The 12,968-nt window shown below is 42.1% G+C and overlaps 1 protein-coding gene and 2 non-coding genes across 3 annotated transcripts; all 3 read left to right on the forward strand.

Annotated features, from left to right (window-relative positions):
• Positions 1-785: 785 nt before the first annotated feature.
• SARC_00588 (hypothetical protein) lies at positions 786-6,974 on the forward strand. Its single transcript, XM_014305734.1, has 7 exons — positions 786-924; positions 1,311-1,463; positions 2,945-3,059; positions 4,316-4,536; positions 5,327-5,526; positions 5,990-6,082; positions 6,298-6,974. Exons 1-7 carry the CDS (start codon positions 820-822, stop codon positions 6,833-6,835), a joined length of 1,425 nt encoding a protein of 474 aa, XP_014161209.1. The 5' UTR covers positions 786-819; the 3' UTR covers positions 6,836-6,974.
• SARC_30014 lies at positions 2,329-2,401 on the forward strand. The gene has a single exon. It is a non-coding gene; the product is annotated as a tRNA-Phe (tRNA).
• Positions 6,975-7,080: 106 nt separating the features above from the next.
• Positions 7,081-7,154, forward strand: SARC_30015. The gene has a single exon. It is a non-coding gene; the product is annotated as a tRNA-Ile (tRNA).
• Positions 7,155-12,968: the final 5,814 nt, after the last annotated feature.

Raw genomic sequence — 12,968 nt, forward strand, 5'->3', positions numbered from 1 at the left:
AACGTATCCATATTTATACATTTATAAATTGCTATATTTTTGTATTTGGTACGTACACGGTTATATCTATACACTTATATACATATGTATGTCTATTTATGCCTACTTTATCTTTTGAATGTTCATAAATAACTGTATAACAAAAAACTGAATGTCGATTGAGTTCTGCGATTGCCGATTAGACTGGGTTGAGAAGGGCCTGGGCTATCATCACGCAGAGTCACTTGTTGTCCAAGTATAAGATATAGGTTGTATTTGTACTGTTGGGTATAGAGTGTCTACTTTACATGTGCTCTGTAGACCCTCGGCAAACCGAGCTGCTGAATGCTAACTGTGACGGTCATCTTGGTCGGACAGAAGTGAAGGTTCCCACGGAGCTGCTATGATATATTCGATGTGAGCATGCTTGTATTAGATGCATATTTCAGACTAATGCTATCTTAACGCATACGTGAGATCATGTATGTTCCTGTGAACTATCTGTATATCGCTCATATACTCGCACCTTTGTGTGTGTATTGGACGGTTGTTCATGAGGAAGCAGGGCTAGCTGTGTCGGGTTCACTGGGTGCTACTTCTCTACCACTACTGTGCAATAAGCCACATCGACTGCAAGCTGCGTAGAACAAGCCAGTATGTCCAACTAGTGAAACACACCGCCAAATGCCCTCACTCTGCTGAATTGTACTCTGTCCTCTATTCATTAATACTGAACTGTATAATAACATCGCTCTGTCTGTTATTGAATCCGTACCATCTGATCCGTACGGCTGTATGCAATCATAGGTGGGCTGGAGTGGAGGGCGTGATGCTGTGTACATGTGCAAAGGCTTCAAGCAACTGCGAAGCCATCTGTGCGGACAGTTCCCCAAGGAGAAGGACGCTATATACAAGTACTTTGACGAAATCTTCCAGGCGTCTAAGGTATATAAGTGTAAACGTATTGATATAGATAGGAATGATCGCATGGGTGTACCGAATGATTGATCATGTTTGTCTAAGTGTGCACGAGACTTTCCTTCCTATCTCTTGTAATGACGGATCGTACAATGCCGAGCTGCGAAGAGAAACAGAAACGGGGGTTTACACAAGCCTTGTAGAAGCGATTCCCTCTTTAATTGTCTAGCATGCGCTTGTGCTGCGCACTCTTCTTATTGGACACTTCCGTTTGTCTCTTATACGTGCGCATCATACTAATCCTCTATGTACATGTATATCTGATGACATGATCATTTGCCTATACTTTGGTCATCATACGCTCCCTCTACGTACGTGTATATCTGATGATTTGACTACACTTCGACCATCAGGGTGCTAAGGCCATGATTATGATGAAGATCATGCCAAACTTTATCTATTCCAAGTGCGCTGAGTACTTCGATAAGCTCTACGGAGAATACGGCACACGAAGTGTCATAGATGTCATGCAGGAGTGCGGACTCTCTAATGAAACGATTGGCATGGTATGTATGTGCGTATAGTGTACTTAGCCAAATATACAAACAAACAACACACACACACACACACTTATATATATATATGTATTATATATATATATATATATATATATATATATTTATTGATATATTTATATATCCATCTATGTATCTATATGTGAATGTAATATATATTTGTACATTTGTATATTTGTATAATTATATGTAGATACATAGATACATATGCATATACATAGACACACATGCATACATAGGTTTGGATGATTTGTGTGCGTGAATTATCACGGATATCGCTATAGAGCTCTCCGATAAAACAGTCACATTGAGAAGTGTCTATGTGGGTGTGTCGCATATAGTCTTCTTAAGCCAACTCATATGACTGCGTATCTAGTTGGGTGAAAGCATCCGCACAATGCGAGCGTGTTTATGTGTCTCGTGAAGTCTTTTTGTCCAGCCAAGAAGTCAGTCTACATCACCGCGATGCATTCATGCGGGGACAAACACATACATGGCGCCCAAGGAAGCGCCGTGTATTACATCAGGCGTGAGATATTCCATTCACGTGTGTGTTTGATAAAGTAGGTAACATTCGTTTCATGGAGTGTATGTGCCAACATTCAGCGATGATGAGTTTGGCTCTTAAGGGGATTGTCTGCTGTATTCTCCGAGAAACTCACACCCACCCGGCTCGCCAATCAAATCACTTGTATAGTGCTCGTGTTGTGCTGCTTTCATATAAAGCCCCAATGTAACATCTTTCCGCCCACACAAATGTCCGCATAGTGCTCGTGTTTTGGTGCTTTCATATAAAGCCTGAGTATATCAACTTTTAAGCCTTGAGTATATGAATCATGATTTGGACCAAAACATATCCGAAGTAGCTCAGATGGGAGAGCATTCGACTGAAGATCGAAAGGCACCAAGATCGATACTTGGCTTCGGCAGATTTTTTTTTGAAAGATTTTTTTTTCCATGGTTGCTTAATAGCTCTAAGCAAATGAATGACTGTGTGCAGCCATTTGACCTCTTATACAGCAAACATGACCCCCCAGAGATTAGAATTGTCGTTAATGAGTAGTCAATATTTGTCAACTAAAATATATGCCAGGTAGAAGTGTGAGCCTTCAGACAGCAGACATGAGCCATATAACAGCAGACCATGTAGTATCCGTCTTAGACTTGCCATCAACGAGTAGTCGATATTTCACAACCAAAATATATTCCAGGTAGAAGTGTGTTGATCGGTATATATACGCCTATAAAATGTGACCAGGCCCGCTATATGACTATCTATCGTCAAGGATGGCTGTATATAGTAAGTATCATCATTTGCTTCAGTGTGTATTTTACTTGGATTTATCCTCAACGTATACACACCAGCACCATTGCACAAAGGGTTCTACCTACTCTTACTATATCAAACAACCTTCATACCATCACGCGAACATAAAGACGTGCCTAAGAGTCTCTCTACTTGCCCGTTTCAGCTCACCTACAACTGGGGCGACTTCGGAACGCTGCCGTCCAAAGCACCGTTTCTTCTGCACGCTTTGCATATCATGCATTGGATGAAGGGTGGATGGTTCCCAGTGCATGGACCAGGTATTAGTGTTCATACGAGCGATTTATAGCTGTCACGCGTGGATATACATATTCATGCATACGTAGCTATACCTGAGATTCCCAGTGCATGGACCAGGTACTGGTGCTCATACGAGTGATTTATAGCTGTCACGCGTGTGTATACATATGCATGCATATGTAGCCATACTTGAGATTCCCAGTGCGTGGACCAGGTATTGGTGTTCATACGAGTGATTTATAGCTGTCATGCGTGGATATACTTATGTGTGCATATGTAGCTATACTTGAGGTTCGCTGCTTCTAGCCCTCCCCCACCCTTCTATACTCCCGCTCCCCACCTTACTCCCTTAAGATTGGGTGAGTCATTTGGGGGCAGGTGAAAAGCCTGTGGTATACTTTTCAAACCCGAAAGCGTTGAGTATGTGAGCTTCCTTCTGCTATTGAACTAATACGCTTTTGAAGTTTCCGTTCAAATTCTTGCCAGTTGTATACAATGAAGTTGCGTTTCCTTCTCATGTTGAGCATGTCTTTTATTGTAGGAAAGGAAAGCATAAAATTATGACAAACTGTTCTATTGTCAATATGAAACTCTGTGCGTAGCCCACTCAAGTAGAGTATAAACAGATAGGTTGTAGATGATCTAGGCGTGGTGTGTGATATTAGCTCGTTGATTGTCCAAAGACCTTTAATGCGTAGTTAAGTTAAGTACTGATACTGTCCTGTGCATAGGCCACTGAAGTAGAGTATAAACAGATAGGGTGTAGATGATCTAGGCGTGGTGTATATTCATAGCTCGTGGATGGTCAAAAGACCTTTAATGCGTAGTGAGGTAAAGTACTGACTGCGTGCTGTGGGGATGTGGTTCGGCTATCTAGAGCATAGATACCATTAAGCTGTGATGTAGAAGTAGGTGTTGTCTTTACAAACGGCTCGGGTGAGGTTTCAAATGCGGTATTCGCTGAAGGGTTTAGGGTTTTTAACCCTTGCATATACAGGCCATGTTTTAGGGGTTTTTAGGGTTTAGGGTTCTGCACACACCTTAATACAGGCACACACGTAATGGTGTAGAACGTAGGACCCCAACCGCAGGTGATAAATCGGTGCTCCATACATCACTGATTGTGCACTGTGTCATATGCCGGTTCGTATGTTGCCTTGTGTACATTCTGTACACCACTGATTATGCACTGTGTCATATGCCGGTTCGTATGTTGCCTTGTGCACATCCTGCACACACCACTGATCATGCACTACGCCCTCGCCCGACTACACAGAACAAATCGCGATTACCATCCTGCCCACCATTGAGAAGCCTGGCGGCAAATGCTTTGTCAACGCCCGAGTGTCTGAGATTGTGCTGGATAAGAGTGGGGGGGTGGAGGGCGTGCTCATGAACAAGGGTCTCTTCATACCCACCACTAGGGTTGTCTCCGGAGTGGGGGCGTACAACACGTACACCAAGCTGCTCAGTGACAAGGCCACACTACCACCCCAGGTGAGTAGATTGGGTAAAGGCGGTAGTATCCGTGGGTGTTGGGTGTCGGGTGTGTATGTACATTTGTTGTAGCTTGTTGTTGTGTGTATGTGCACTTGTTGTAACTTGTTGTTGGGAATAGAGTTTGTGGTGGAGTTGCCTGGCATCTCAGTAGCCAAGACTGTACCTGGAATGTGGTCATGCAACAGAATACCTGCGTCATGCCCCCGCAGTAAACGGTCAAGACTTCCACCCCAGATGAGATGTTCTTGTACATTCGTGGCATGGTTGTGTGCTGTGCGTGTACTGTTGTATGTATTGAACGTATATGTAAACCCTAATGTTTGTGCCCTCTGTGTGTACTGTTGTATGTGTTGTAGGTATGCGTACATATGAGTTGTGCGAAGTAGTATTTATCTTTTATTTTTTGCATTTAGAGGTCGCCATGCATACAATCAAGGTCGTACACAAGACGGGGGCAAAAGGAGTCCAACCCACACAGCTCAGGTACAGGGCGTTAAAATGTCTGAAACTTACGAGATAATGGTTATGGACAGGCGAGTAGAACAAATTTGGTGTCTGTGTTGTACGGTTACACGAGCAATTGCTTTGATTCAACATTTCTTTTCCTTCAGTGGAATAGGCGCATACAGCTATCGCGGGAGGGCCTGAGATACATCGTATAGGTGCCGTGGAGAACTACCTACACAATACAATATGATGCACCCCAACTGCATCACTCCGACCATTGCTGTCCTTCCCAAAACACGGGGCGTTTAACCAACCAAACTCAACTCAAAACACCACACAGATCCGAGATACCCGCAACGCCCTGACCTCGCAAGAGCTGCCTCTGGGCGGTACCATGATGTCACTCTTCATCGGGTTGGAAGGGACTGTGGAGAGTCTGGAGGTGCCCAAGCACAACAAGTGGGTATTCCCGACTTGGGATCACGACGCAAACCAGAAACGCCAGGATGACGAGGGCCTGGATGCACCTTTTCCGGTCGTGTAAGTGTGTGTTGGTGTTGCGAGGTTAAAGGGAGGCGCTTGCTGATGGGTGTGTCCGTACCCCTGCGGTGTTGATGATTCTGGTGTGATATTGGATGGCCATGATCAGATAGGCAATGCATACGCTATATACTCACTTTGTATGGAAGTGTCAAATCATACTGCGGTTAGGCTATATCGGTTCCCGTGCATTAGGAATGAGGCGATGTGCGGGGCAGATCATAATCCTTGTACTCTTGATCGATAGGTGAACTACAGTCGTTCATTAGAATACGACTACTCGTCAACACAAGGATGCGCCTATTGCGCTCAATACACAGGCCACAGATCCTCACATGTGTGTCCTTAACTGTGCATTACCATGTATCGGTACTGTCTGTTCTCGCCTTGAATACTCTCCGTTTCATGTCTCTATCTGTGAACTACTAATGGTAATACATGTACATACCCTGAATAATTGCAGGTATCTTTCCTTCTCGTGTGCGAAGGATCCCAAGTGGGCCGAAAAGTACCCCGACACCTGCGTCGCGGAAGTGCTGGCACCCATCCCATATAGGTATGATGAAATGTTGTCACATGGCTGATCCAAAGCGCTGTATACATAAGATTGTATTTGCATTCTATTGATTCGATGTGTAGATTTTGAGGACATTTAGCTGGCTCACGTACATGCGTGCCTGTTATTTTAATAAATCGGTAGGAAGGTTGACATGGTAGAAATAAGCCGCAGTCACTCAAACCGTACATCCCGTTGTATTCACCTTTTAAAAGCATGTTCGAAGAGTTCGAGAAGTCCGTACACAAGAAGCGAAATGACAGCTACGACGCGCTCAAAGAGGTGTTCCAGGAGAAGATGATGGATGTTGTGTACAAACGGTTGCCTCAGTTTAAGGGCAAGGTTAAGTATGTGAACCTCGGATCCCCCCTCACCAATAACCACTACTACAACACGCACAAAGGGGAGGTGTACGCCTTGGACCACTCGCTGGTACGCTTCTCCGTGCACAACCAGAAGAACAGACTGCGGCCGACTACCGAGATCAGGGGCTTGTATCTGACGGGACAGGATGTATTCATGTGCGGCATTATGACGGCTATGTATTCCGGCGTTATGACTGTAGCTAGCATGTCCTGGATGGCTTTGTTCAAGAACTTAGATATTCTGCTGCGCAGGGTTCCGTCCGTGTACGGTGAGACGCGAGTGAAATCGGACGGGAACGAATATGGTGTGCTGAAGGATAGTGCCGTGTTCAAGATACTGATGGTGGTAATCTTCGCTATGCTGTTTCGGGCGCTTCTCGTAGGGTAGGGAGATAAAATATCAATGTGAGCAATACATTCTCATATTCTATCTGTATTTATCTAATTTGGCTTGCACTGATTGCTAGTCTTTAATTGACGTATCAGATTTCAAATAAACTGCCACGATTCACAAGGATTATGTTTACGCACACAGAATACTCGGATGTTTCCTGAATATCTTCAATACGACTATTGGCAAGCTACAATATACGTGCATGATAGATATATATTAAAATACTTGTCTGTTTCTCGTCTCTGTTAACTCAGTTGGTTAGAGTGCGGACCTAATAAGTCCGAAGTCACCAGTTCGAGCCTGGTACGGAGAATATTTTTCAATATTATTTGGGGCGGCAATTGGGCCAATTTCAGAGCGGTATAAATATGTTCTTCAAATATGCGTTTGTAATGGAAACATAGCCCTCTAAAAAGACAGGAAAGCATTTTCTCAATTTGTGTCGTAATTGTATCGATAAGTATTGTTGCTGCATATGTATCTGTCTTTCAGTTTTATTATTAGGGTCGTCCTTAACGGCAAGGTAAAGTGGTGCCACCGCATGTCGGAAGCAAGTGACTACACAAGCCTCCACCACTTTAGTCTTATTATGTACCAATGGCCTCCAATGTAATCGTCACTAGACCTTCGTCTATTGACTACCATTGTATTTTACTAGCTCTGCAGGTGCGCTGTCCTTTCGTCAAGTGCTTGATATCGCGCAAGCCACCCTTCATTTTAGCTACTGTGTTGTCTATTCGTTAACCGAGCCTCGCATTAACTCTTGGTGATAGTGCGAAGCGTCGTACTAAATTATTAAATTATCACATATTCCCAACGTGAGGTGGTCAGCATTTTTTTACATGACGAGATGTGACTACCCATTTGATGACAGCGGATACTATTCGTTTGCAACTTTTGCGCAATTTAGGCGGGTTTTCGGCCATGAAATACCTTAGCTCAACTTCAATGTTTGCATTGTCTTTCAGATGCGATCCATCATATTCATCGTCGTGGCCAATGTCTACAGGTAGGATTGTAGCACCCAGACAGTCTACAACCCGTATCTGCGGTGAGTTGCTGGATGGATGATATGTGTATGTCCAAGAACTACCATTATGAAAGCTGCCAATGCGATCTCGGAGGTCAACACTACTATACTCTTGTGTGGGCATTACCATTTCTGACCCGTGCATAACCTTCAACATTTTTGAGGGCATTGTACAGGATTGACTTGGGTGTCCAAGTCTGCTTGCGAAGTCTTGATCGGCTTCAAAGCGAGATTCGATACAGCGCGCAGAAGGACTCGGATTGGTCATCACTGGTTGAGTTGAGGATTGCTTACCTTTGTGTTTTTTAATTTGCATCCTGCACTCTAGTTGCCAATGGATGAGTGTGGAAAAATTATCTTGTGAGCGGAATATATGTTGAAAATTAAAAAAAGCTATGTCAGAATGGAAATATTACGAATGTACAACAAGAGAAGAGCTAAATACGCTTCCATCGAATTCAATATTCTTCAAGTATTGAGGTAAATATAGTATTTTTTTGCAAATTACAGGCTCTCCAGCCTCCGCAATAAGCCGCATTGCGGCATATTGCGGCATCTACTATCCACTTATCCTCTACTAGGTTTTTAGAGTGGCTGCTCAAAAGACTATAGAGAGTAGAGGAGAGTGAAAACCGACTCATCACAATTCACATAGCACTGATAGCAGTCTTATGAATCTACTCACATTTTAAAGGCATTCCGAAGGCCTGATCAGTTGATCACAGGACACACCGACTCAGTGCGAGTCTGTCAGACTGTGAGACTGTCAGACTGTGAGTGTGTGACAGTGTGACAGTGATCAGTGATCCACTGATCCCTGACCTTGGGGCTTGGCCGCTGCTTCACTACTCTTGTGAACACAAGTCTTGACTCACTGCACAGTGCACAGAGCACATACTGAGGAAGTGAGTGAGTACTGACTACACACTAATGACTACTCAGACTTCAGACTTGTGTTGGGAGTTGAGAGTTGGGTACTTGAGCTACTCAGTAATATATCTAAAGGTATGCTTGTTGACAAATTAGTGCACCGATATATAAACGTACTTGCGCTCATCCGGACCCAGGGCCTTGTTTTGTATTTTATTGACATCAAATTAAGCAAACTTAAAGAGTATATATATTATTTTATAAAAAGAAAAGAAAAACTATCTCACAGGAGGAAATAAACACACCTTTTTTGAAGAAGGTGGTCGACCGAGAGTCAGGACTCCACTAAATTTTGGACTTTGAACTTTGGACTTTGGACTTTGGAGGCCCTGGCGCACGCGGTCTGCTTTCTGAAATCTGAAATCTTGTGTGGGGGACAAACCGAAAACGGAAAATGTCGCAGACTCTCGGACTCGGAGACTCGAAGTCGCAACATATATATTTATGTTTGTTTTTGTCTTTTATTATATATTTTTATAAAATTAAAATAATAATAAACATTTGTTTTTATGTAGCCTTCTATTTTTTTTAGTCCTTTGAGACTTCGAGACTTGAGAGATGAAAGTCTGTGACGGTTTGACCTCTCTTGTTTTAGACAAATGTTTCAACAAAAAAAACCCCCCCTGTTTTTCTATTTTTAAAAACGAGCAAACCAAAAACAAAGAAGAAGACGGAGTCAATGGGTAATGTCATTGACTCTTTAGAGTTATTCATTACTATTTTTTAGAGATCACTCTATCTTTCAAGCACGCAGAAATGAACGAAACTTTATTCAATCAAAATGTGTGTAGGACAATGTACAAATATTTAAATAAATAATCAAGCAAGTATTTATTCTTAAGCACTTCTGATTAGGTCGCGAATGTCAACTATTAACTCTGTAGCTTTAAGGCTTTAGTGCCATACTAAATACTTGCATAGCAACCTTTGCTTTGGAATGCAAGAATCTTAAAACCGTAATTATTATTATTTCTAAATTTATATATATATATATATATATATATATATATATATATATAAAAGATAAAGATACACTTTACTGTTCCTGTGACTATGACTATACGACGCCCGTCACCATAAAATTAGTAACGGTCCAAAACCGCATCCGGTCCATTCGCAAAGGTAGGGTCGATATTTGTGGGCCCACCGGCCACGGAAGGCAACTTTGGCCCAAGTACCGAACTATTAAGTGTGAAAACTTGCAAAAAATAAATATCTTTAACGATACAGCAGTCAAGTATCAGTTTTCTGTACATAGTCTACACCTATCACCTTGCATGGTCCAGCGGAAGGCTTGGCGCAACAACTCCTTTGAAATAAATAATATTATCCCTATCACTTTGAATAGAATACAACACCTTAGACTAGAGGAGCCAATGTTCTGTTAAACCTGTAAGCGTGAATTCTTGGATTCATACTTCTGAATTTTATTAAAAAAAAATCGTTTCATAGCCTTAAATTATACAAGAGAAGAAAAGAGGGCTATGCAAAATATGATGGTTTGGTTTGCACAATTGCACTGTAGTTAAACAATGTAAACATTCTATTTACAAATGTGGGCGACTGGAAGGCAAACAGCGAAGCCGGAGGAAGTGCCGCATTGGAAGGCGGAAGCCGGAACTTTGGAAGGCAGCAGCCAATAGGGGGTAAATAGCACTTGGGTCTTAGGCTCTTGGCAGTGCAGTGAGCAGTCACTGGCTCACTGCAGTGTGCAATGTGCAGTTGTGCATTGTGCACTGGTCTCATATTTAACCCTTTATGAGTTTATAAAACGAATAGATTTTAATGCGTTAGCGCTAACTGTTTAACGTGTTCGGCATCTGGTTGACTAGTATACGACTAAGAGTCTAAGACTAAATAATGTTTTAGACTGCTGTTCGACAAATGTGAGCCAGGTATACGTTACATACATACTCTTTTTTACTTTAGCGTTAACGTTAACGTGGGGTGCCTGCGTCGACTGGGTGTATGTATACATTATGTATACATGTATACATAATGTATACACATGTATACATAGCCTCCGTGGCCGCTGTGGCGCCGCCGCGGCGCCAGGCGCCATGTGTCTATGTGACCCGGCTTTGTGATATTGCGGGATTGTGGGAGTCTGACAGCTGGCTGAAGTCTGAACTGTGTGCCAGTGTGAGTGTGACAGTGAATGTGGCGAGTGGTTTCTCAGACTGTGGGACAGCGAAACTCGGAAACTGCGAGCGACGAGTCGGCGACGCATCCTCTGCTGCTCTCAGACAGCACATAATATGCCTCATTTAGTCATTGAACATTGCATACAGGCCAGCCTTACGTACATCAAATTGTTTTTTGTTTTTAAATAGACCATATCTGCTCCCTACTTCTACGGCTACCTCTATATTTCTCTCTATGTACTTGAGTTATGTACTTGAGTAGAATATTCTGTATTTCATAAAAAATATACTGTTCTCTCTCTAGTCTCTATCGGAGTCCAGAATACAATAGTCTGTCTCTCGCTCAGTGGCAACTGGCATGGATCCACAATCCTGTCTCATGACCCTCACGGCCTCACATCCTCACACTTCCACTCTGAGGCTCAGTCTTCACTCTTCGGAGGTTCTTTTTGGTAATATTTCATGAGGCTATGCTTTTTTTGTCATTATTGTTGTGTATTTATTGTTGTGTAGATGTTGTTGTGCAAGTTTCGGTCTATTAAGGTGATATTAACGTCTTAGAGTAGTTAAACGCTTAGGTTAGGTCTAAGTATAGTCAAATTCGAAATAAATAAACGAAATGAGTCTTTTAGTAGAGTTAGGTATGCCTCGTGAAAAGTGCAATAATACTCTGAGTGATTGTGAGGCTGAGACATTGCCTATATATAATCCTCTCAGTACTTTTTTCGCCGAAGGGATTTTATTAAGTGTTTCGTTGTCGCTCTTATTGAAACTATGATATGTTTCGTTGGGGAGAATCCGAGAGACTCGTAAAATCCTATCTTTAGAAGAAGAAGAAAAATACTCTTGATGTCCATAGTAATTGCATTAACCAATAACTTGTCACTTATCATGAATTACCAATGTCTTAGCCTTCATCAGACTGGCACATCTGGTTGGCTAAACGAAGGTTAAACTGTAATAAGCCGGGCCTCCACATTAGACTCTATGTATAAACGTACTCTTAAGCAGTACGCAAATTATAAACGTACTATTAATAGTACGAGGAACTTAAGTTTCCTAAATGTACTCTTAATAGTACGGGAAACTTAAGTCTCCTAAATGTGCTCTTAATAGCACGAGGAACTTAAGTTTCCTAAAATGGTTTTTAATGGTTTTATTAATTAAACCTTTTCCATTTTACATATCAGATATTTGGATGAGACCATTAAAAGGCCTCAGTAAAATACCAAACATAAAACAGTTGGTCTAGTTCTATTAATAGAGCTCTATTTACTTTCCAATTTTATTTATATCTGAATACTTCGGTAGCGAGATGGCTCAACCGAATATAGGTTTCTAGGGACTATTAACGTTACCTAGTTGATCCTCTGATAAGCCAACCAGATGTGCCAGTCTGATGAAGGCTAAGTCGGTAATTCTTGATAGTGGCAAGTTATTGGTTACGACAATAACTAAAGACGTCAAGAGTATTTTTATTTTTATTTCTTTTTTCCAAAGATAGGACTTTATGAGTCTCTCGGATTCGCCCCAGTATAGAGCGACAACGAGACACTGAATAAAATCCCTTCGGCGAAAACAGTCCTGAGAGGATTATATATAGGCAATGTCTCAACCTCACAATCCCTCAGAGTATTGCTGTTTTCACGAGGCAACCCAAACTTTATTAAACGTCTCATTTCGTTTATCTATATCGATATTTACACGATATAGAATTTATCTACGCGTTTATTTATTCTAAGGCATTAAACTCGGCTCGGAATTTTTTTTCTTCTTCGGTATAGGAAGAATATCAGCCACGTGGGACACGATAGAGGGGTCCACAACTGCTGCTGGGACTTCGTAAGTATCACTCTTCTCATCATGGTAGGAAATAACAAAAGGTCCTATCGTCTTAGAAGAGAGTTCGGTAACGTTGGCGTTTCGATTTATAATGTTAACGTAATCGCCGACTTTGAACTGAACAATGTTCTTAGTGTTATTCCATCGGTCATACGCTTTAGGTAGGACGTGATTCTTGTGC

This window comes from Sphaeroforma arctica (assembly GCF_001186125.1).
Source record: "Sphaeroforma arctica JP610 unplaced genomic scaffold supercont1.19, whole genome shotgun sequence".
Lineage (NCBI taxonomy): Eukaryota > Ichthyosporea > Ichthyophonida > Sphaeroforma > Sphaeroforma arctica.